Source organism: Triturus cristatus, chromosome 8, assembly GCF_964204655.1.
Source record: "Triturus cristatus chromosome 8, aTriCri1.1, whole genome shotgun sequence".
Taxonomy (NCBI): domain Eukaryota; kingdom Metazoa; phylum Chordata; class Amphibia; order Caudata; family Salamandridae; genus Triturus; species Triturus cristatus.
Window position 1 is genome coordinate 14,074,333 of NC_140591.1, and position 23,947 is coordinate 14,098,279.

At 53.2% G+C, this 23,947-nt stretch overlaps 1 protein-coding gene across 1 annotated transcript in view; it reads right to left on the minus strand.

The window, feature by feature from the left end:
- CASQ2 (calsequestrin 2) overlaps nt 1-23,947 on the minus strand; it is a 301,670-nt gene that overhangs the window by 28,213 nt on the left and 249,510 nt on the right. Inside the window, exons 8-9 of the mRNA XM_085620733.1 lie at nt 13,561-13,615; nt 1,621-1,721 (exon numbers count right to left, since the gene is read on the minus strand). Coding sequence (XP_085476859.1) covers nt 1,621-1,721; nt 13,561-13,615 — 156 coding nt within the window. The remainder of the gene's footprint in view (nt 1-1,620; nt 1,722-13,560; nt 13,616-23,947) is intronic.

The following is a 23,947-nucleotide window of genomic DNA, read 5'->3' on the forward strand; positions in this document are numbered from 1 at the left end:
GTTGATCCTAGGTGGACCCTACGGAACATTATACCCTGAGACCCTGTAATTACTGGACCGGATGAAGAGGGCTGTTAGCCCAAAACTGGTCCCATGAGGCACAGGGTCAAGGCTGATTTGCATATAGCATATGATGGACTCAACCCAGATTTGAGACTGGGCATGAGTTATTGAAAAGTTTCAGTGCTCCGTCCATCTTCTCCTTGTGTTTGCTTTGTTCGCCCTAGGTGGGAAGGGTATGCCCAGACATAGTTCCCTTTCTCACTTTGCCACTGGATTCAAGCAAGCCTGGCTGATGATGGCTGATAGCCTGAAACCGGTCCTGGGATGCTTGTTTCCGGTCCAGGGATGACCTGGCTTGGCAGTTCGGGCTGGACTGTTCCCATGAGGCACAGGGTCAAGACTGACTTGCATATGGCTGGGTCTGAACTGGGGTGGCTTGAGGGCATATCAGCAAGGGCTGGCGATATAATTATCGCCGCTTTAGGGACCGTTTTTGGGCGAAAAGCGGCGATAATTATATCGCAATATCATCAAGGACACGCTAGCGCGTGTTTCCGTGATGTAGAGCCCGTTTTTTCACAGCCTCGCCTTGCATCGCTAATGAGATGTAAAAGAGGCGTGACTGTGAAAACAACACATCGCGAGGTGCAGCGATAAAAAAAATCACGCTACCTCAGCCTTAAGTCAGGAATTTAACACCTGTTACATTCCTGACTAAGGCATACTTTTAATGGGATATGGATTATGCTGATAGGACCACAGGGTCCTATCAGCAATGTTATCGCTGTTTTGAATGGAACATCGCTGGAAAACCAGCGAGGTTCCATTGAAAACACCGCTATCGCTGAAATATTAGTGCCATAGCGCTATGCGTTGTAAATATAGCGTTATCATGGCGATAATATTCAGCGATAGCTGGCGATAATTTTTCTATCGCTAAGAACGGCCAGCGATAATTGGCCGTTGATAATATGGCCCAAAGTGAGCTAAAGAATGAAGATGGATTCAACGCAGACCTGTGACTGGGGGTGAATGTCTGACAGGTTTCAGCGCTCAGTCCAGGGTCTCCTTGTGTTTGTGATGAATTATGACATGTAATGATGTAGAAAGTTATACAACGGAAACGAAATGATGTTCTCTGTATGACCAGTTATGATGTGAATTGATTGACATACAAGATATCCGCATATCTGAAACATAACAAAGACGAATTATTTGCGAAAAATGTATGTACCAGCTGGAAAATATAATAAATTGCGGTTATTCTCACACCAAAGAAGGTCTTGGGTTCTTTGATGTGGAAGCTTAAGTGGTGAACGGCGAGAGGATACGAAGGAAGCTCGCCCCGCTGGGGCGGGGTGGGGGGGGGGGGGGGTATGCATATGTGTAATGTGAAGAGTACAATGTCCACCAGTGCCACATGTTGTTTTGCCCCTTGGCATTCTGGTACTTGTAGTTCTCCCTTCACCATTATACACAGCAGAATGTAAGTGTAAGGACATTCCCTACCTGCCCTGAGGGCAATGCTATTTTACACTCCCTGCTCAGACTGTCGAGGGCTGCCCCTCACTGCACACCCCGCCCAGAGCCACTCCCACCCTCTGACGTCATGCTCACCAGTGGGAAGTCATCCGGGTCGATCCACACGATGCTCAGTTCCGGGTTATTCGTGTTGTCCTTCGCAACTTGTATCAGGATCTGAAGGAATTCAAACCCATCTGAAATTAGATCAAAAGCAAAGCGACATCACTGACAAGAGCAGGCGAGGAGTGACTAATATCCCATTCACGTACACGGCCTCTTAGCTGAGAGTTAATGTTACAATGAAATGTGATGCATGCCTCTCAGCTGTGGGTAGAATGAGTGAGGAGGTGAAGGAGGGCCTCTCAGCTGTGGGTAGAATGAGTGAGGAGGTGTGCAGGGTCTCTCAGCTGTGAGCAGAATGTGTGAGGAGTGATGCAGGGCCTCTCAGCTGTGGGTAGAATGAGTGAGGAGTGATGCAGGGCCTCTCAGCTGTGGGTAGAATGAGTGAGGAGTGATGCAGGGCCTCTCAGCTGTGGGTAGAATAAGTGAGGAGTGATGCAGGGCCTCTCAGCAGTGGGTAGAATGATTAGGGATTGATGCAGGGCCTCTCAGCTGTGAGTAGAATGAGTGAGGAGTGATGCAGGGCCTCTCAGCTGAGGTGAGAATGAGTGAGGAGTGATGCAGGGCCTCTCAGCTGAGGGTAGAATGAGTGAGGAGTGATGCAGGGCCTCTCAGCTGTGAGTAGAATGAGTGAGGTGTGATGAAGGGCCTCTCAGCAGTGGGTACAATGAGTGAGGAGTGATGCAGGGCCTCCCAGCTGTGGGTAGAATGAGTGAGGAGTGATGCAGGGCCTCTCAGCTGTGAGTAGAATGAGTGAGGAGTGATGCAGGGCCTCCCAGCTGTGAGTAGAATGAGTGAGGATGTGATGCAGGGCCTCTCAGCTGTGAGTAGAATGAGTGAGGTGTGATGAAGGGCCTCTCAGCAGTGGGTACAATGAGTGAGGAGTGATGCAGGGCCTCCCAGCTGTGAGTAGAATGAGTGAGGAGTGATGCAGGGCCTCTCAGCTGTGAGTAGAATGAGTGAGGATGTGATGCAGGGCCTCTCAGCTGTGAGTAGAATGAGTGAGGAGTGATGCAGGGCCTCCCAGCTGTGGGTAGAATGAGTGAGGAGTGATACAGGGCCTCTCGCCCGTGGGTTGAATGAGTGAGGAGTGATGCAGGGCCTCTCAGCTGTGGGTAGAATGATTAAGGATTGATGCAGGGCCTCTCAGCTGTGGGTAGAATGTGTGAGGAGTGATGCAGGGCCTCTCAGCTGTGTGTACAATGTGTGAGGAGTGATGCAGGGCCTCTCAGCTGTGGGTAGAATGAGTGAGGAGTGATGCAGGGCCTCTCAGCTGTGTGTACAATGTGTGAGGAGTGATGCAGGGCCTCCCAGCTGTGGGTAGAATGAGTGAGGAGTGATGCAGGGCCTCTCAGCAGTTGGTAGAATGAGTGAGGAGAGATACAGGGCCTCTCAGCTGTGAGTAGAATCAATGAGGAGTGATACAGGGCCTCTCGCCCGTGGGTTGAATGAGTGAGGAGTGATGCAGGGCCTCTCAGCTGTGGGTACAAAGAGTGAGGAGGTGATGCAGGGCCTCTCAGCAGTGGGTAGAATGATTAGGGATTGATGCAGGGCCTCTCAGCTGTGGGTAGAATGAGTGAGGAGTGATGCAGGGCTTCTCAGCTGTGGGTAGAATGAGTGAGGAGGTGTGCAGAGTCTCTCAGCTGTGAGCAGAATGTGTGAGGAGTGATGCAGGGCCTCTCAGCTGTGGGTAGAATAAGTGAGGAGTGATGCAGGGCCTCTCAGCTGTGGGTAGAATAAGTGAGGTGTGATACAGGGCCTCTCACCCGTGGGTTGAATGAGTGAGGAGTGATGCAGGGCCTCTCAGCTGTGGGTACAAAGAGTGAGGAGGTGATGCAGGGCCTCTCAGCAGTGGGTAGAATGATTAAGGATTGATGCAGGGCCTCTCAGCTGTGGGTAGAATGTGTGAGGAGCGATGCAGGGCCTCTCAGCTGTGTGTACAATGTGTGAGGAGTGATGCAGGGCCTCTCAGCTGTGGGTAGAATGAGTGAGGAGTGATGCAGGGCCTCTCAGCTGTGGGTAGAATGAGTGAGGAGTGATGCAGGGCCTCTCAGCTGTGGGTAGAATGAGTGAGGAGTGATGCAGGGCCTCTCAGCAGTTGGTAGAATGAGTGAGGAGTGATACAGGACCTCTCAGCTGTGAGTAGAATGAATGAGGAGTGATACAGGGCCTCTCGCCCGTGGGTTGAATGAGTGAGGAGTGATGCAGGGCCTCTCAGCTGTGGGTAAAAAAGAGTGAGGAGGTGATGCAGGGCCTCTCAGCAGTGGGTAGAATGATTAGGGATTGATGCAGGGCCTCTCAGCTGTGGGTAGAATGAGTGAGGAGTGATGCAGGGCTTCTCAGCAGTGGGTAGAATGATTAGGGATTGATGCAGGGCCTCTCAGCTGTGGGTAGAATGAGTGAGGAGGTGATGCAGGGCCTCTCAGCTGTGGGTAGAAGGAGTGAGGAGTGATGCAGGGCCTCTCAGCAGTTGGTAGAATGAGTGAGGAGTGATACAGGGCCTCTCAGCTGTGAGTAGAATGAATGAGGAGTGATACAGGGCCTCTCGCCCGTGGGTTGAATGAGTGAGGAGTGATGCAGGGCCTCTCAGCTGTGGGTACAAAGAGTGAGGAGGTGATGCAGGGCCTCTCAGCAGTGGGTAGAATGATTAAGGATTGATGCAGGGCTTCTCAGCTGTGGGTAGAATGTGTGAGGAGCGATGCAGGGCCTCTCAGCTGTGTGTACAATGTGTGAGGAGTGATGCAGGGCCTCTCAGCTGTGGGTAGAATGAGTGAGGAGTGATGCAGGGCCTCTCAGCTGTGGGTAGAATGAGTGAGGAGTGATGCAGGGCCTCTCAGCAGTTGGTAGAATGAGTGAGGAGTGATACAGGGCCTCTCAGCTGTGAGTAGAATGAATGAGGAGTGATACAGGGCCTCTCGCCCGTGGGTTGAATGAGTGAGGAGTGATGCAGGGCCTCTCAGCTGTGGGTAAAAAAGAGTGAGGAGGTGATGCAGGGCCTCTCAGCAGTGGGTAGAATGATTAGGGATTGATGCAGGGCCTCTCAGCTGTGGGTAGAATGAGTGGGGAGTGATGCAGGGCCTCTCAGATGTGGGTAGTATGAGTGAGGAGTGATGCAGGGCCTCTCAGCTGTGGGTAGAAGGAGTGAGGAGTGATGCAGGGCCTCTCAGCAGTTGGTAGAATGAGTGAGGAGTGATACAGGGCCTCTCAGCTGTGAGTAGAATGAATGAGGAGTGATACAGGGCCTCTCGCCCGTGGGTTGAATGAGTGAGGAGTGATGCAGGGCCTCTCAGCTGTGGGTAAAAAAGAGTGAGGAGGTGATGCAGGGCCTCTCAGCTGTGGGTAGAATGAGTGAGGAGTGATGCAGGGCCTCTCAGCAGTTGGTAGAATGAGTGAGGAGTGATGCAGGGCCTCTCAGCTGTGAGTAGAATGAGTGAGGAGTGATGCAGGGCCTCTCAGCTGTGGGTAGAATAAGTGGGGAGTGATGCAGGGCCTCTCAGCTGTGGGTAGAATGAGTGAGGAGTGATGCAGGGCCTCTCAGCTGTGGGTAGAATGAGTGAGGAGTGATGCAGGGCCTCTCAGCTGTGGGTAGAATGAGTGAGGAGGTGATGCAGGGCCTCTCAGCTGTGGGTACAAAGAGTGAGGTGGTGATGCAGGGCCTCTCGCCCGTGGCATGAATGGGTGAGGAGGTGATGCAGGGCCTCTCAGCCGTGGGTAGAATGAGTGAGGAGGTGATGCAGGACCTCTCAGCTGTGGGTACAATGTGTGAGGAGTGATGCAGGGCCTCTCAGCTGTGAGTAGAATGAGTGAGGAGTGATGCAGGGCCTCTCAGCTGTGGGTAGAATGAGTGAGGAGTGATGCAGGGCCTCTCAGCTGTGAGTTGAATGAGTGAGGTGGTGATGCAGGGCCTCTCAGCTGTGGGTAGAATGAGTGAGGAGGCGATGTAGGGCCTCTCGCCCGTGGGTTGAATGAGTGAGGAGGTGATGCAGGGCCTCTCAGCTGTGGGTAGAATGAGTGAGGAGTGATGCAGGGCCTCACAGCTGTGAGTAGAATGAGTGAGGAGTGATGCAGGGCCTCTCAGCTGTGAGTAGAATGAGTGAGGTGTGATGCAGGGCCTCTCAGCTGTGGGTAGAATGAGTGAGGTTTGATGCAGGGCCTCCCAGCTGTGGGTAGAATGAGTGAGGAGTGATGCAGGGCCTCTCAGCTGTGGGTTGAATGAGTGAGGTGTGATGAAGGGCCTCTCAGCTGTGGGTAGAATGAGTGAGGAGTGATGCAAGGCCTCACAGCTGTGAGTAGAATGAGTGAGGAGTGATGCAGGGCCTCTCAGCTGTGAGTAGAATGAGTGAGGTGTGATGCAGGGCCTCTCAGCTGTGGGTAGAATGAGTGAGGTTTGATGCAGGGCCTCCCAGCTGTGGGTAGAATGAGTGAGGAGTGATGCAGGGCCTCTCAGCTGTGAGTAGAATGAGTGAGGTGTGATGAAGGGCCTCTCAGCTGTGGGTAGAATGAGTGAGGAGTGATGCAGGGCCTCTCAGCTGTGGGTAGAATAAGTGAGGAGTGATGCAGGGCCTCTCAGCCGTGAGTAGAATGAGTGAGGAGTGATGCAAGGCCTCTCAGCTGTGGGTTGAATGAGTGAGGATGTGATGCAGGGCCTCTCAGCTGTGAGTAGAATGAGTGAGGAGTGATGCAGGGCCTCTCAGCTGTGAGTAGAATGAGTGAGGAGTGATGCAAGGCCTCTCAGCTGTGGGTAGAATGAGTGAGGAGTGATGCAGGGCCTCTCGCCCGTGGGTTGAATGAGTGAGGAGTGATGCAGGGCCTCTCAGCTGTGGGTACAAAGAGTGAGGAGGTGATGCAGGGCCTCTCAGCAGTGGGTAGAATGATTAAGGATTGATGCAGGGCCTCTCAGCTGTGGGTAGAATGTGTGAGGAGCGATGCAGGGCCTCTCAGCTGTGTGTACAATGTGTGAGGAGTGATGCAGGGCCTCTCAGCTGTGGGTAGAATGAGTGAGGAGTGATGCAGGGCCTCTCAGCTGTGGGTAGAATGAGTGAGGAGTGATGCAGGGCCTCTCAGCAGTTGGTAGAATGAGTGAGGAGTGATACAGGGCCTCTCAGCTGTGAGTAGAATGAATGAGGAGTGATACAGGGCCTCTCGCCCTTGGGTTGAATGAGTGAGGAGTGATGCAGGGCCTCTCAGCTGTGGGTAAAAAAGAGTGAGGAGGTGATGCAGGGCCTCTCAGCAGTGGGTAGAATGATTAGGTATTGATGCAGGGCCTCTCAGCTGTGGGTAGAATGAGTGAGGAGTGATGCAGGGCTTCTCAGCAGTGGGTAGAATGATTAGGGATTGATGCAGGGCCTCTCAGCTGTGAGTAGAATGAGTGAGGAGTGATGCAGGGCCTCTCAGCTGTGGGTAGAATGAGTGAGGAGGTGATGCAGGGCCTCTCAGCTGTGGGTAGAATGAGTGAGGAGTGATACAGGGCCTCTCAGCTGTGGGTAGAATGAGTGAGGAGTGATACAGGGCCTCTCAGCTGTGGGTAGAATGAGTGAGGAGGTGATGCAGGGCCTCTCAGCAGTTGGTAGAATGAGTGAGGAGTGATACAGGGCCTCTCAGCTGTGAGTAGAATGAATGAGGAGTGATACAGGGCCTCTCGCCCGTGGGTTGAATGAGTGAGGAGTGATGCAGGGCCTCTCAGCTGTGGGTAAAAAAGAGTGAGGAGGTGATGCAGGGCCTCTCAGCTGTGGGTAGAATGAGTGAGGAGTGATGCAGGGCCTCTCAGCAGTTGGTAGAATGAGTGAGGAGTGATGCAGGGCCTCTCAGCTGTGAGTAGAATGAGTGAGGAGTGATGCAGGGCCTCTCAGCTGTGGGTAGAATAAGTGGGGAGTGATGCAGGGCCTCTCAGCTGTGGGTACAAAGAGTGAGGTGGTGATGCAGGGCCTCTCGCCCGTGGCATGAATGGGTGAGGAGGTGATGCAGGGCCTCTCAGCCGTGGGTAGAATGAGTGAGGAGTGATGCAGGGCCTCTCAGCTGTGGATAGAATGAGTGAGGAGTGATGCAGGGCCTCTCAGCTGTGGGTAGAATGAGTGAGGAGTGATGCAGGGCCTCTCAGCTGTGGGTAGAATGAGTGAGGAGTGATGCAGGGCCTCTCAGCTGTGGATAGAATGAGTGAGGAGTGATGCAGGGCCTCTCAGCTGTGAGTAGAATGAGTAAGGAGTGATGCAGGGCCTCTCAGCTGAGGGCAGAATGAGTAAGGAGTGATGCAGGGCCTCTCAGCTGTGGGTAGAATGAGTGAGGAGTGATGCAGGGCCTCTCAGCAGTGGGTACAATGTGTGAGGAGTGATGCAGGAACTCTCAGCTGAGGATAGAATGAGTGAGGAGTGATACAGGGCCTCTCAGCTGAGAGTAGAATGAGTGAGGTGTGATGAAGGGCCTCTCAGCTTTGAGTAGAATGAGTGAGGTGTGATGCAGGGCCTCTCAGCTGAGAGTAGAATGAGTGAGGTGTGATGAAGGGCCTCGCAGCTGTGAGTAGAATGAGTGAGGAGTGATGCAAGGCCTCTCAGCTGTGGGTAGAATGAGTGAGGAGGTGATGCAGGGCCTCTCAGCTGGGGGTAGAATGAGTGAGGAGGTGATGCAGGGCCTCTCAGCTGTGTGTACAATGAGTGAGGAGTGATACAGGGCCTCTCAGCTGCGAGTAGAATGAATGAGGAGTGATACAGGGCCTCTCGCCCGTGGGTTGAATGAGTGAGGAGTGATGCAGGGCCTCTCAGCTGTGGGTAAAAAAGAGTGAGGAGGTGATGCAGGGCCTCTCAGCTGTGGGTAGAATGAGTGAGGAGTGATGCAGGGCCTCTCAGCAGTTGGTAGAATGAGTGAGGAGTGATGCAGGGCCTCTCAGCTGTGAGTAGAATGAGTGAGGAGTGATGCAGGGCCTCTCAGCTGTGGGTAGAATAAGTGGGGAGTGATGCAGGGCCTCTCAGCTGTGGGTACAAAGAGTGAGGTGGTGATGCAGGGCCTCTCGCCCGTGGCATGAATGGGTGAGGAGGTGATGCAGGGCCTCTCAGCCGTGGGTAGAATGAGTGAGGAGTGATGCAGGGCCTCTCAGCTGTGGATAGAATGAGTGAGGAGTGATGCAGGGCCTCTCAGCTGTGGGTAGAATGAGTGAGGAGTGATGCAGGGCCTCTCAGCTGTGGGTAGAATGAGTGAGGAGTGATGCAGGGCCTCTCAGCTGTGGATAGAATGAGTGAGGAGTGATGCAGGGCCTCTCAGCTGTGAGTAGAATGAGTAAGGAGTGATGCAGGGCCTCTCAGCTGAGGGCAGAATGAGTAAGGAGTGATGCAGGGCCTCTCAGCTGTGGGTAGAATGAGTGAGGAGTGATGCAGGGCCTCTCAGCAGTGGGTACAATGTGTGAGGAGTGATGCAGGGACTCTCAGCTGAGGATAGAATGAGTGAGGAGTGATACAGGGCCTCTCAGCTGAGAGTAGAATGAGTGAGGTGTGATGAAGGGCCTCTCAGCTTTGAGTAGAATGAGTGAGGTGTGATGCAGGGCCTCTCAGCTGAGAGTAGAATGAGTGAGGTGTGATGAAGGGCCTCGCAGCTGTGAGTAGAATGAGTGAGGAGTGATGCAAGGCCTCTCAGCTGTGGGTAGAATGAGTGAGGAGGTGATGCAGGGCCTCTCAGCTGGGGGTAGAATGAGTGAGGAGGTGATGCGGGGCCTCTCAGCTGTGTGTACAATGAGTGAGGAGTGATACAGGGCCTCTCAGCTGCGAGTAGAATGAGTGAGGAGTGATGCAGGGCCTCTCAGCTGTGAGTAGAATGAGTGAGGAGTGATGCAGGGCCTCTCAGCTGTGAGTAGAATGAGTGAGAAGTGATGCAGGGCCTCTCAGCTGAGGGTAGAATGAGTGAGGAGTGATGCAAGGCCTCTCAGCTGTGAGTAGAATGAGTGAGGAGTGATGCAGGGCCTCTCAGCTGTGGGTAGAATGAGTGAGGAGGTGATGCAGGGCCTCTCAGCTGGGGGTAGAATGAGTGAGGAGGTTATGCAGGGCCTCTCAGCTGTGTGTACAATGAGTGAGGAGTGATACAGGGCCTCTCAGCTGTGAGTAGAATGAGTGAGGAGTGATGCAGGGCCTCTCAGCTGTGAGTAGAATGAGTGAGGAGTGATGCAGGGCCTCTCAGCTGTGAGTAGAATGAGTGAGAAGTGATGCAGGGCCTCTCAGCTGAGGGTAGAATGAGTGAGGAGTGATGCAAGGCCTCTCAGCTGTGAGTAGAATGAGTGAGGAGTGATGCAGGGCCTCTCAGCTGTGGGTAGAATGAGTGAGGAGTGATGCAGGGCCTCTCAGCTGTGGGTAGAATGAGTGAGGAGTGATGCAGGGCCTCTCAGCTGAGAGTAGAATGAGTGAGGAGTGATGCAGGGCCTCTCAGCTGAGGGTAGAATGAGTGAGGAGTGATGCAGGGCCTCTCAGCTGTGAGTAGAATGAGTGAGGAGTGATGCAGGGCCTCTCAGCTGTGGGTAGAATGAGTGAGGAGTGATGCAGGGCCTCTCAGCTGTGGGTAGAATAAGTGAGTAGTGATGCAGGGCCTCTCAGCTGTGGGTAGAATGAGTGAGGAGTGATGCAGTGCCTCTCAGCTGAGGGTAGAATGAGTGAGGAGTGATGCAGGGCCTCTCAGCTGTGAGTAGAATGAGTGAGGAGTGATGCAGGGCCTCTCAGCTGTGGGTAGAATGAGTGAGGAGGTGATGCAGGGCCTCTCAGCTGTGAGTACAATGAGTGAGGAGGTGATGCAGGGCCTCTCAGCTGTGAGTACAATGTGTGAGGAGTGATGCAGGGCCTCTCAGCTGTGGATAGAATGAGTGAGGTGTGATGCAGGGCCTCTCAGCTGTGAGTAGAATGAGTGAGGTGTGATGCAGGGCTTCTCAGCTGTGGGTAGAATGAGTGAGGAGTGATGCAGGGCCTCTCAGCTGTTAGCAGAATGTGTGAGGAGTGATGCAGGGCCTCTCAGCTGTGGGTAGAATGAGTGAGGAGTGATGCAGGGCCTCTCAGCTGAGGGTAGAATGAGTGAGGAGGTGATGCAGGGCCTCCCAGCTGTGGGTAGAATGTGTGAGGTGGTGATGCAGGGCCTCTCAGCTGTGAGTAGAATGAGTGAGGAGTGATGCAGGGCCTCTCAGCTGAGGGTAGAATGAGTGAGGTGTGATGAAGGGCCTCGCAGCTGTGAGTAGAATGAGTGAGGAGTGATGCAGGGCCTCTCAGCTGTGTGTACAATGAGTGAGGAGTGATGCAGGGCCTCTCAGCTGAGGGTAGAATGAGTGAGGAGTGATGCAGGGCCTCTCAGCTGAGGGTAGAATGAGTGAGGAGTGATGCAGGGCCTCTCAGCTGAGGGTATAATGAGTGAGGAGTGATGCAGGGCCTCTCAGCTGAGGGTATAATGAGTAAGGAGTGATGCAGGGCCTCTCAGCTGTGTGTAGAATGAGTGAGGAGTGATGCAGGGCCTCTCAGCTGTGGGTAGAATGAGTGAGGAGTGATGCAGGGCCTCTCAGCTGTGGGTAGAATGAGTGAGGAGTGATGCAGGGCCTCTCAGCTGAGGGTAGAATGAGTGAGGAGTGATACAGGGCCTCTCAGCTGTGAGTAGAGTGTGAGAGGTGTGATAGAGGGCCTCTGAGCTGGGAGTAGAGTGTGTGAGGGGTGATGTAGGGCCTCTCAGCTGTGAGTAGAGTGTGTGAGGAGTGATGCAGGGCCTCTCAGCTGTGGGTAGAATGAGTGAGGTGGTGATGCAGGGCCTCTCAGCTGTGGGTAGAATGAGTGAGGAGGTGTTGCAGGGCCTCTCAGCTGTGGGTAGAATGAGTGAGTAGTGATGCATGGTCTCTCAGCTGTGGGTAGAATGAGTGAGGAGTGATGCAGTGCCTCTCAGCTGAGGGTAGAATGAGTGAGGAGTGATGCAGGGCCTCTCAGCTGTGAGTAGAATGAGTGAGGAGTGATGCAGGGCCTCTCAGCTGTGGGTAGAATGAGTGAGGAGGTGATGCAGGGCCTCTCAGCTGTGAGTATAATGAGTGAGGAGGTGATGCAGGGCCTCTCAGCTGTGAGTACAATGAGTGAGGAGGTGATGCAGGGCCTCTCAGCTGTGGATAGAATGAGTGAGGTGTGATGCAGGGCCTCTCAGCTGTGAGTAGAATGAGTGAGGTGTGATGCAGGGCTTCTCAGCTGTGGGTAGAATGAGTGAGGAGTGATGCAGGGCCTCTCAGCTGTTAGCAGAATGTGTGAGGAGTGATGCAGGGCCTCTCAGCTGTGGGTAGAATGAGTGAGGAGTGATGCAGGGCCTCTCAGCTGAGGGTAGAATGAGTGAGGAGGTGATGCAGGGCCTCCCAGCTGTGGGTAGAATGTGTGAGGTGGTGATGCAGGGCCTCTCAGCTGTGAGTAGAATGAGTGAGGAGTGATGCAGGGCCTCTCAGCTGAGGGTAGAATGAGTGAGGTGTGATGAAGGGCCTCGCAGCTGTGAGTAGAATGAGTGAGGAGTGATGCAGGGCCTCTCAGCTGTGTGTACAATGAGTGAGGAGTGATGCAGGGCCTCTCAGCTGAGGGTAGAATGAGTGAGGAGTGATGCAGGGCCTCTCAGCTGAGGGTAGAATGAGTGAGGAGTGATGCAGGGCCTCTCAGCTGAGGGTATAATGAGTGAGGAGTGATGCAGGGCCTCTCAGCTGAGGGTATAATGAGTAAGGAGTGATGCAGGGCCTCTCAGCTGTGTGTAGAATGAGTGAGGAGTGATGCAGGGCCTCTCAGCTGTGGGTAGAATGAGTGAGGAGTGATGCAGGGCCTCTCAGCTGTGGGTAGAATGAGTGAGGAGTGATGCAGGGCCTCTCAGCTGAGGGTAGAATGAGTGAGGAGTGATACAGGGCCTCTCAGCTGTGAGTAGAGTGTGAGAGGTGTGATAGAGGGCCTCTGAGCTGGGAGTAGAGTGTGTGAGGGGTGATGTAGGGCCTCTCAGCTGTGAGTAGAGTGTGTGAGGAGTGATGCAGGGCCTCTCAGCTGTGGGTAGAATGAGTGAGGTGGTGATGCAGGGCCTCTCAGCTGTGGGTAGAGTGAGTGAGGAGGTGTTGCAGGGCCTCTCAGCTGTGGGTAGAATGAGTGAGGAGTGATGCATGGCCTCTCAGCTGTGGGTAGAATGAGTGAGGAGTGATGCATGGCCTCTCAGCTGTGGGTAGAATGAGTGAGGTGGTGATGCAGGGCCTCTCAGCTGTGGGTAGAATGAGTGAGGAGTGATGCATGGCCTCTCAGCTGTGGGTAGAATGAGTGAGGAGGCGATGCAGGGCCTCTCGCCCGTGGGTTGAATGAGTGAGGAGGTGTTGCAGGGCCTCTCAGCTGTGGGTAGAATGAGTGAGGTGGTGATGCAGGGCCTCTCAACTGTGGGTAGAATGAGTGAGGAGTTATGCAGGGCCTCTCAGCTGTGAGTAGAATGAGTAAGGAGTGATGCAGGGCCTCTCAGCTGTGGGTAGAATGAGTGAGGAAGTGATGCAGGGCCTCTCAGCTGTGGGTAGAATGAGTGAGGAAGTGATGCAGGGCCTCTCAGCTGTGGGTAGAATGAGTGAGGAAGTGATGCAGGGCCTCTCAGCTGGGAGTAGAGTGTGTGAGGGGTGATGCAGGGCCTCTCAGCTGGGAGTAGAGTGTGTGAGGAGTGATACATGGCCTCTCAGCTGGGAGTAGAGTGTGTGGGGGGTGATGCCGAACCTCTCAGCTGGAGTCCTGTCTCCTGGAAGTAAAACAGAAGGTGAAGCCGGACCTCGCATCCGTGAAGCGCTGCAGGGTCTGGGGTGTTGCTGCTGTGCTTGTGTGGTGGATTGATGTGTGTGTGAATATTGTTTTCTGAGTCTTCCTCCTCCACATTAGTGAATGCTGCTGCTCGTAAGGCGGGGGAGGCTGAAGGCGCACGCGCGGCAGAGCTCACCAGGATCGTCTTCTTCAGCGAAGGCCACAATGTGGATCCCCTCCAGGTCGTCCTCCTGCACAGGAGACAAGAGGACACAGATTGGACCACTGGAGTGAGGGCGACCTGTCCGGGCACCTGCCTGGATGGAGTGTCGTCACTCACTGCAAGCCCCTGGTGCAAGGCCTCCCAGGACTGTACTGCTGAGTACCGAGGGCAGGGCTTCAAGTGGGACACGCCCCTGCGGGTAGACATCCAATCACACATCTACAGGCACTGTCACTCACCCATCCATAACCAGTCACCTTATCCTTTCTTCCTGACAAGCCACACAGGACACAATGCAGCCCCAGCTTCCCGGGAACACTAGCTATGGCAGCCCTGGAAGTCCCTGTGAACGCGGCCTGGATTATCCCTGCTAGGGAAGAGTCCCTTGTGTACCCGGATCACGTCATGGTGCATCCTGCACGGGTGCTCCTCCTGCGGTGGCTACTGGTGCCATCTTTGTACCATGAACACCAGGCTTTGGGTTTGTGCTTTGAAAGCTGGAGTTTGTGGTTATTTTTATTAATACTAATCCCTTGTTTGCCTACACGGCCGGCCACAGTTTACCAGGTTTAGTGTCAGTCCGGCAGCGCACCCTGCAGGGCCATATCTACAAGGCAGCGTAAAGCCGCCCTGTGTAGGTTTTCATGGCCTTGTAGGTGTGGTGTGAGGCAATGCAGCGCAAGTCGCTGCGTTGCCTCACTCTACGATAGGGTGGGGAGCAATGGGCATTACGGTGGGTGTTCCCACGTAACACCCATAGAATTTGACACAATCCCAGATTTTCGAGATTTTGTAAACCTGAGAATGCGTGAAGAGCCTACGCCTCCCCAGGGGAGGGGTATGGGAGGCGCAACAAAGAGAAATAACATTATTTCTACAAATGTTTTCCTCTTTGTTTGTGCGCTGGATCCAGCAGCACACACCGAAAGAGAAAATCGCCTCCATTGATTGCTTTTGTGCAGGAAGGTGTGATTGACACATTGGCATGGTACCCGCTACTCCAAGGGGTTCATTGCCGCTAGCCTTACGCACCGACGAACCAGTTCTTCAGTTCACTTTGTAAGTCACAGAGTGCGGAAGAGCCTTCAATGTCAAGAGGTCAAGCGTCCCTCAAGCTGGACCAGGACCAGGGAAGGGACAGCGCCCTCAGGATAAGATTCAATGTCAAGAGGTGAAGTGTCCCTCAAACTAGACCCAGGCAGGAAAGGGTCAGCACGCTCGGGATAAACATTCAATGTCAAGAGGTGAAATGTCCCTCAAGCTGGACCCGGGCACATGGAAGGGTCAGCACTCTCGGGATTAAGATTCAATGTCAAGAGGTGAAGTGTCCCTCACGTTGGACCCAGGCGCAGGGAAGGGTCAGCGCCCTCGGGATTTAACATTCAATGTCAAGAGGTCAAGTGTCCCTCACGCTGGACCCAGGAACAGGGAAGGGTCAGCGCCCTCGGGATTAAGATTCAATGCCAAGAGTTGAAGCGTCCCTCAAAATGGACACATGCAGGGAAGGGTCAGTGCCCTCGAGATTTCGCATTCAATGTCAAGAGGTGAAGAGTCCCTAACGCTGGACTCAGGCACAGGGAAGGGTCCGCGCCCTCGGGATTAAGATTCAATGTCAAGAGGTGAAGTGTCCCTCAAGATGGACCCAGGCACAGGGAAGGGTCAGTGCCTTGGGATTTGACATTTAAGGTCAAGAGGTGAAGTGTCCCTCAAGATCGACCTAGGCACAGTTAAGGGTCAGTGCCTCGGGATTAAGATTCAATGTCCAGCGGTGAAGTGTTCCCAAAACTGGCCTCAAGCACAGGGAAGGGTCAGTGCCCTGTGGGTTAAGACTCAATGTCAAGAGGTGAAGTGTCCCTCAAGCTGGACCCAGGTACACAGAAGGGTCGGTACCCTCGGGGTTAAGATTCAATGTCAAGAGGTGAAGTGTCCCTCAAACTGGACCCGGGCACAGGGAAGGGTAAGCATCTGGGGGATTAAGATTTAATGTCAATAGGTCAAGTGTCCCTCATGCTGGACCCAGGCACAGGTCAGCTAACTCAGGGATTAAGATTCAATGTTAAGAGGTCAAGTGTCCCTCAAGCTGGAGCTAGACATAGGGAAGGGTTAGCGCCCTCAGGATTTGACATTTAAGGTCAAGAGGTGAAGTGTCCCTCAAGATGGACCCAGGCACAGGGAAGGGTCAGTGCCCCGGGATTAAGATTCAATGTCAAGAGGTCAAGTGTCCCTCACGCTGGACCCAGGCTCAGGGAAGGGTCAGTGCCTCGGGATTAAGATTCAATGTCCAGAGGTGAAGTGTCCCTCAAGCTGGACCCAGGCAGGGAAGGGTCAGCGACCTCGGGATTAAGATTCAATGTCAAGAGGTGAAGTGTCCCTCAAGCTGGACCCAGGCACAGGGAAGGGACACGCCCTCGGCATTGAACATTCAATGTCAAGAGGTGAAGTGTCCTTCATGCTGGACCCAGGCACAGCGAAGGGTCAACGCCCTTGGGATTTAAGATTCTATCACAGAACATTTAGTACCTATTGTCTTCCACTACATGTTGAGACTGAAGGCACCTTGGAGTAGAGATTGAGTATCCTACAAGATGAGGATCAGGATCTTAAACTTAGTGCAGTGAACAACTGAGATCCAGTACAGGGATCCGGCAGCTGAGGAAGGGTGATCTCTTATATGAAAACTGAAAACACCTGGGACGGCCGCCTTCTGGGCTCGGTGTCATGCATCCTGCAGACCTGAAGGGAAGTCCAGCATTAGGGCACAGCGGTGATCCAAGTGGGCACGCGCTCCTGCACCCAGTGACAAAGCACTATCTAGAGAGGAAGAGTAGGTGCTTCTGGGATCACAGAGTTTACTTGGACCCTCAGAGCGCCTTCTGCATCTACAAACCCCATAGATTCTGCCGTGAACAGAGGGGTCTGATCTGTAAACCAAAGATGCCTGCAATGCCAAGGAGAGAGACTCATTACATCCCAGGTGATGGGGTGCAGAGCAAGCAGCGTCTTGCCTCCTGCCCCCCGCCGCACCCCACGTGATGCCACCATGCTGCTACCATGAAGCACGCTCCGGGGAAGCTCGCCGACCATGAAGCGCTATAGTGGGTCCACCGATCTCTGCTACACTTGGGTGATGGTCACGGTGCCACCTCCCTTGCTGCTCCCCTCCTGGAGAATGGAAGCATTCCAAGATTGGGCCTCTGAGTTTTCAAAGTGCTTATGATAAAGAAAGATTGACTCCAGAAATGAGACTTTCAGATACTTTTTTATATCTAGGTCTATTTCTCAACCTTTGACTTGAAAGTGTTGAACTTCATTTCGCGCATCTCTTTGTTCCCTTTTGTCAGTTCTGTCCTTTTAACATCTCTTCGGCTTGTAGTTTCATGTTGTACCATTCCTGTGACCTGCCCAGAGGCAGGGTCGGTGGTGCTGGGGGTAGGAAACCTAAAAGTTTGGATTTAGAAGCAGCTAATTCCCGGCCAGAGGTTTCACCAGCTTGTGTTGTTGAGGTTCAAAAGTGAGCTCTCAGTGAAGCCATGGTTAGAACCGACAGGATCTGGAAGCCACTTCTGTCTGAGAAGAAGCCATGGGACCTGCTCTGACCAGGACCCTGTGAGGTGCAGTAGAACCCCAAGAAGAGATGCTGCTAGTATTATCAGCAGTCAGAGCAGCCGATGTACAGCTTCAAGACTGGTGACAGGAATGGGACATGTCCACCGGTCCCCAACAGCAGATGCACCCCTGATGTAAGTAAAGACCCCTTCCTGCTGGCTACACGATGGAATGTCACAGATGAGTAATCCGGGTATAAGCCCTTGCAGAACACATTTGAGAATAAAACACAGCACACACAGGTCAGTGGGGACCATGTGATGGAGCCGGAGACAGGCGAGGCAGGTACCTAGAGGAAGCCTGTAGATGTTTGTAACATAACAAGGAGATTGGAGGACCTGAAATTCAGTGCCACTTGAGGGGCTGTGCGATGAAAACCAGAGCATGGATCAAATACAGCGGTGTAGGAAGGGTCAGACCCTGCTGGGTGTGACAACTACAAGATGGCAGAGGAAGCTGCTGAAATCTTAACAGTGTCAGGCAATATAAGACACCCAAATAACCTAGATATAGAAGAAGGACTGACACCCAGATGAAACCTTTCAGACACTGTGTAGGCTCAGATTGATTAAATACTTGATCACATTACTAAACGTACAACTTGTAAATGACTCTTGGCGCCAGAAGTCCATGTCATCAGGGCCTCTGGTAGGTGAGTGGGGAGGGAGACGTCCCAAGTGAGAACCCCGCAGTCCTTCATTAAAGAGCTGAGGTACAAGGAGGCTTACCATTTCAGGCAGTCATTGTTGTGTCTGAGTTCACCCGGGACGGCTAGCGAGCTATTCTCTGAAATCAATCAATCAATCAATCAGGGAATTGTAAGCACGCTACTCACCAGTGAGGGTCTCAAGGTGCTGGGGGGGGGGGGGGGTGGGGGGTCCGCAGATCTGTTTAGCTGAAGAGCCAGGTCTTGAGGGTCTTCCTGAAGGTGTTCAGGGAGGGGGCGTGTCTGATGTCTGCCGGTAGCTCATTCCAGGTCTTGGCTGCAATATGAGAGAAGGATCTTATGCCTGCACTGGCTCTGTGGATGTGTGGAGTTTCGGCCAGTGCGAGGTTGGAAGATCGGAGGTTTCTTTTGGGTACGTGGAAGTTGATTCTGTCGTTGAGGTATTAGGGTCCGTTGTTGTGTAGGCATTTGTAGGCGTGAGTGAGGATTTTGAAAGTGACTCTTTTCTCCACGGGGAGCCAGTGGAGACTTCGTAGGTGTTGACTGATATGATTGTGTCGGGGGATGCCGAGGATGAGTCTGGCGGTGGTGTTCTGTATTGTCTGGAGTTTGCAGAGTAGGGACTTGTTGATGCCGACATAGAGTGCGTTTCCATTATCCAGTCTGCTGGTGATGAGTGGCTGTCTTCCTTGACTCAGGGGGGAGCCACTTGAAGGTCTTGCGGAGGATGCGGAGGGTGTTGAAGCAGCTGGAGGTGATGGCATTGACCTGTCAGTTCATGGTGAGTGATGAGTCGAGTACGATGCTGAGGTTCTTGGCGTGGTCTGGGGGGGTAGGTGGGCTTCCGAGGGCGGTCGGCCACCAGGTGCTGTCCCATGCAGAAGGGGTGGTACCGAGGACGAGGACTTCTGTCTTCTCGGCGTTGAGCTTCAGGCAGCTGTTGGTCATCCAGACTGCGACGTCTTGCATTCCTTTCTGGAAGTTGAGTTTGGCAGTGGTGGGGTCTTTGGTGAGGGAGAGGATGAGCTGGGTGTCATCGGCGTAGGATACGATGTTGAGGACGTGTTGTTGGATGATGGCTGCGAGGGGGACCATGTAGATGTTGAAGAGGGTGGAGCTCAGGGATAAACCCTGTGGGACTCCGCAGGTGATTTCCGTGGGGTCAGAGAGGAAGGGTGGGAGTCTGATCCTTTGGCTTCTTCCGGTGAGGAATGATCGGATCCAGTCCAGGGCTGTTCCTTGTATGCCTGCATCGTGTAGATTGGCGACTAGTGTGTGGTGGGAGACGGTGTCGATGGCCGCTGATATGTCGATTAGGATGAGGGCTGCAGAGTGGCCTTGGTCCAGGAGGGGGGGGAATGCCATCTATGGTGGCGAGTAGGGCGGTCTCTGTCCTGTGGTTGGTTCGGAATCCGGATTGGGACGGGTCGAGGACACCATTCTCTTCAATAAATCATGTCAATTTCCTGTTGACTGTTTTTTTCTGCAACTTTGGCTGCAAAGGGGAGGAGCGAGATGGGCCGATAGTTCTTGAGGTCAGTGGGGTCAGCTGTGTGCTTCTTGAGCAGATGTCTGAATTCTGCATGCTTCAAGTCGTCTGGGAAGGTGCCTGTTTTGAAGGTGGTGTTGATGGTGCATTGTAGTTCGGGTGCGATGGCTGCCGTGGCTCTGTGGTTGATGTGAGGAGGGCAGGGGTCGGTGGGGGCCCCCCGAGTGGATGCTTTTCATGGTCGAGGCGGTGTCTTTGGCCATGATCGGTGGCCAGTTGGAGACGGTGGGCTGGCTGGTGTATGATCGATGAAGTTGTCGTAGAAGTTTTTGATCTTGAGGTGGAAATAGGTTCCAAGCTTGTCGCAGAGGTCTTGGGATGGGGTGATGTCTGTGGCTTCACTGCGTGGGTTGGTGAATTCTTGAATGACACTAAAAAGTTCCTTGGAGTTGATGGAGTTGGCCAGGATTTTGTTGTGGATGAAGTTCCTCTTGGTGGCTCTGATCTGGTTGTGGTAGTCCGTCATGGCGTCCTTGTAGTTGATGTGGTTTTCGGTTGTCTTGGTGTTTCTCCAGTTCTTCTCCAGGCGTCTGCAGGTGCGTCTGGCTTCTTGGAGAGTGGTGGTGAACCAGGCAGCTTTCCTGGGGCGCTGTCTGTTGGGGTTGCGTAGCGGGGCAAGCTCGTCTGCGCAGTCGGAGATCCAGGTGTGGAGTTCTCTGGCTGCGTCGTTTGCGTCGGGTGCCCAGGTGTGGTTGTCTCGGGTGAGGGTGGAGTTAAGTTGCTCGTCGGTAACCTTGCTCCAGTTCCTTTGTGGTGAGCGTGGGGCTGCTTTGGGTGCCTTGGGTTTGTTGATGGAGAAGTGTACGCAGTGGTGGTCAGTCCATGGCGGCTGCGTTGTGTGGCTTAATTGGATGCTGTTTCCTACCGTGAAGATGGGGTTGAGGGTGTGTCCTGCTCTTTGGGTCGGTGTGTTGACGAGTTGTTTAAGTCCGAGGTTGTCACAAAGGATAGTAGAGTTGGGATCGCTGGAGTTGTCGAGGTGGAAGTTCAGGTCTCCAATGAGTATGCAGTTTGTTGAGGCGATGGCGCGGGGTGCGATGAAGTCGGTGATGGTGGTGGCGAAGAGTGTTCGGGCCGGGGGGTCTGTAGATGAGAGTTCGTCAGACTGTGGCTTTAGGGATGGTCTGGATCTGGAAGTGCAGGTGTTCGGCAGAGGGGAAGGTTCCGCTGGAGGTGGTGAGACGGAGGGTGCTCTTGTGGGCGATGGTGAGGCCCCCTCCTGGGTGGTTGGTGTCGGTATTTCCTCTGGATCTTGTATCCGTCTGGGATGGCGGTGCTGATGTCGGGGCGGAGGATGCGTTGGTCCAGGTCTCTGTGAAAAAGGTGATGTCAGGCGAGATAGAGTCGAGTAGGTTCCAGATTTCCATGGCGTGTTTGTGTACGGAGCGTATGTTGAGGAGGATGCATTTTAGGGTGTCGCCGGTGCTGGTGTCGGCGGTGTTGGAGGCCAGGGTGGCGGTGAGGGTCTGGCGGCAGTGGAGGCAGGAGAACTGGATGTGTGTAGTGTTCAGTGAGGCCTGTTGGCATTCTCGAAGTCTTCCAGGGTTGAGTGCGAGGAGGGTGGTGGTGTTGTAGCGATGGGTTGTGGGAGGTCCAGGGTTCCTGGCGCTGGCTGCGGTCGGGGACGGGTGCAAACGGGCTTGCCTTTGGTGAGCCTTCGGCGCACCGGCGGTGCGCCCACTGCGCTCGACCGCTGCAGCGGCCGCCATTGAGTAGGGGAGGTGGGAGGGAGGAGAGGCTGGGTGGCGGGAGTGGGGTAATTCTGGGGGGAATTCTTGGGGGGAATTCTGGGGGGGAGGGGCCGCAGGGGCAGCAGTGGTGAAAGGCGAAAGGAACAGGCAGGCACGAGAAAATAAAAACAGTGGTGGAATTAGAGGAAGACACAGATGGGCACAATAACAGTGGCACAACAGGGAAAATTAGGAAAAAAACGGCTGAGAAAGGTTACGGTGGTTGCAGGCAGTCTGATCCCAGTTGGAGCGGGCAGCAGGCGCAGGAGCGGACAGCAGCCTTGAACCTCCCAAGGAGGAGGTCGGGGTCTGGAGGCAAGAGACGGCACAGCAGAGCTGCAGGGAGAGAGTGGACATAGATCGAGGGTTGAAGGTAGGACTAGTGGGCTAGTATCTGGTAACGGTAAGGCTAGCAGGCTAGGATCTGCAAGAAATGTAGGGCTAGCAGGCTAGTCTCTGGAAGAAAGGTACGGCTAGCGGTCTAGTATCTGGAAGAGAGGTAGGACTAGAGGGCTAGCATCTGGAAGAAAGGTAGAACTAGTGGGCTAGTATCTGGAAGAAAGGTATAACTAGAGGGATAGTATCTGGAAGAAAGGTATAGCTAGCGGGCTACTATCTGGAAGAAATGTAGGACTAGTGGGCTAGTATCTGGAAGAAAGGTAGGGCTAACTGGCTAGTACTTGGAGGAAAGGTAGGACTAGTGGACTAGTATCTGGAAGAAAGGCACGGCTAGCGGGCTACTATCTGGAAGAAAGGTAGGACTAGTAGGCTAGTATCTGGAAGAAAGGTAGGACTAGCGGGCTAGTATCTGAAAGAAAGGTAGGACTAGAGCGCTAGTATCTGGAAGAAAGGTATGGCTAGCGGGCTACTATCTGGAAGAAAGGTAGGACTAGTGGGCTAGTATCTGGAAGAAAGGTAGGACTAGCGGGCTAGTATTTGGAAGAAAGGTATGGCTAGCAGCCTAGTCTCTGGAAGAAAGGTAGGACTAGTGGGCTAGTATGTGGAAGAAAGGTAGGGCTAGCACGCTAATACATGAAAAAAAGGTACGTCTAGCAGGCTAGTACCTGGAATAAAGGTAGGACTAGTCAGCTAGTATCTGGAAGAAAGGTATGGCTAGCGGGCTACTATCTGGAAGAAAGGTAGGACTAGTGGGCTAGTATCTGGAAGAAAGGTAGGACTAGCGGGCTAGTATCTGGAAGAAAGGTACGGCTAGTGGGCTAGTATCTGGAAGAAAGGTAGGACTAGAGGGCTAGTCCTGGAAGAAAGGTACAGCTAGCGGGCTACTATCTGGGAGACAGGTAGGGCTAGCAGCCTAGGCTCTGGAAGAAAGGTAGGACTAGTGGGCACGTATCTGTAAGAAAGGTACGGCTAGCTGGCTAGTATCTGGAAGAAAGGTAGGGCTAGCAGGCTAGTATCTGAACAAAATGTACAGCTAGCGGGCTAGAATCTGGAAGAGAGGTACAGTTAGCGGGCAAATATCTAGAAGAAAGGTATGGCTAGTGGGCTAGTATCTGAAAGAAAGGTAGGGCTAGCAGGCTAGTATCTGGAAGAAAGGTAGGGATAGCAGGCTAATATCTGGAAGAAAGGAATGGTTAGTGGGCTAGTCTCTGGATGAAAGGTAGGACTAGAGGGCTAGTATCTGGAAGAAAGGAACGGCTAGCGGGCTAGTATCTGGATGAAAGGTAGGGCTAGAGGGCTAGTATCTGGAAGAAAGGAACGGCTAGCGGGCTAGTATCTGGATGAAAGGTAGGGCTAGAGGTCTAGTTTCTGGAAGAAAGGAACTGCTAGCGGGCTAGTATCTGGAAGAAAGGTAGGACTAGCGGGCTAGTTTCTGGAAGAAAGGAATGGCTAGCGGGCTTGTATCTATATGGAAGAAAGGACACCGGCACTTCTCCGCCCCCACTGGGCCGCCATCACATCTCATGTCCCTTGCACACAAGCATATGGGACGCGTCCTATACACTCATCTTGTAGATCTCACATGAACACTTCTAGTCCCTTGCACAAAAATTCATACCTCTACTAACAGAAGCAGGGCGGCCGTAATACACACACAAAAGGTGTAAACACACACATACACACCTGCTCTCTTACGCACATTCAGTAGTTTTACTATACCCATAGTAACATCCTCGCCTCACACACAGAGGGATATGTACAAGGAAGTGGCAGAGAGGCGTTAGCCTTCCTGGCTTAATGCCTCTCTCCGCCACTTCTGAAACGCAAGGCTGCACCATATGTACAAGAATGCGTTTCCCCCTGCGATGGCGCGTTTAGGGTGTCTGCGTGCAGGGGAGGAGTCTTTATGTGTAGGAAGGTGTCCCTTACTGCACATGAACAATCCTAAAATGCCATTCTGTCACTGTCATGTGTGTTTCTTCATGCAGCACACATGAAAGTCACAAAATGGCATTTTTTAAAGGATTGTTTATGTACAGGAAGGGGCACCTTCCTGCACATAAACAATCCATGGCATTTTGCTTTTTCCATGTGTGCTACACAAGGCAGCACACATGGAAAAAGCAAAAATGAGGAGAAATGCATTTTTCCTCGTTTCGCCAAGTTAATACCAGGTTTTTCCTGGTTTTAATTTTGGTGCTGCCTCTTATGTACGCTGCTCTTGTACTTAGGGGGAGCATAAAAATCAATGGGTGTTGCGGTGTAACGCCCACCGCAACACCCACTGCACGCCCCTTTCACGCTAACATAGTGTGATAGGGGGTCTTATGTACAAGGCAGCGTTAAGCCACTTTACTGCAGTGTCATGTTAAGAGACACACGTAGGGGCACACATAGTCGCACGCACAC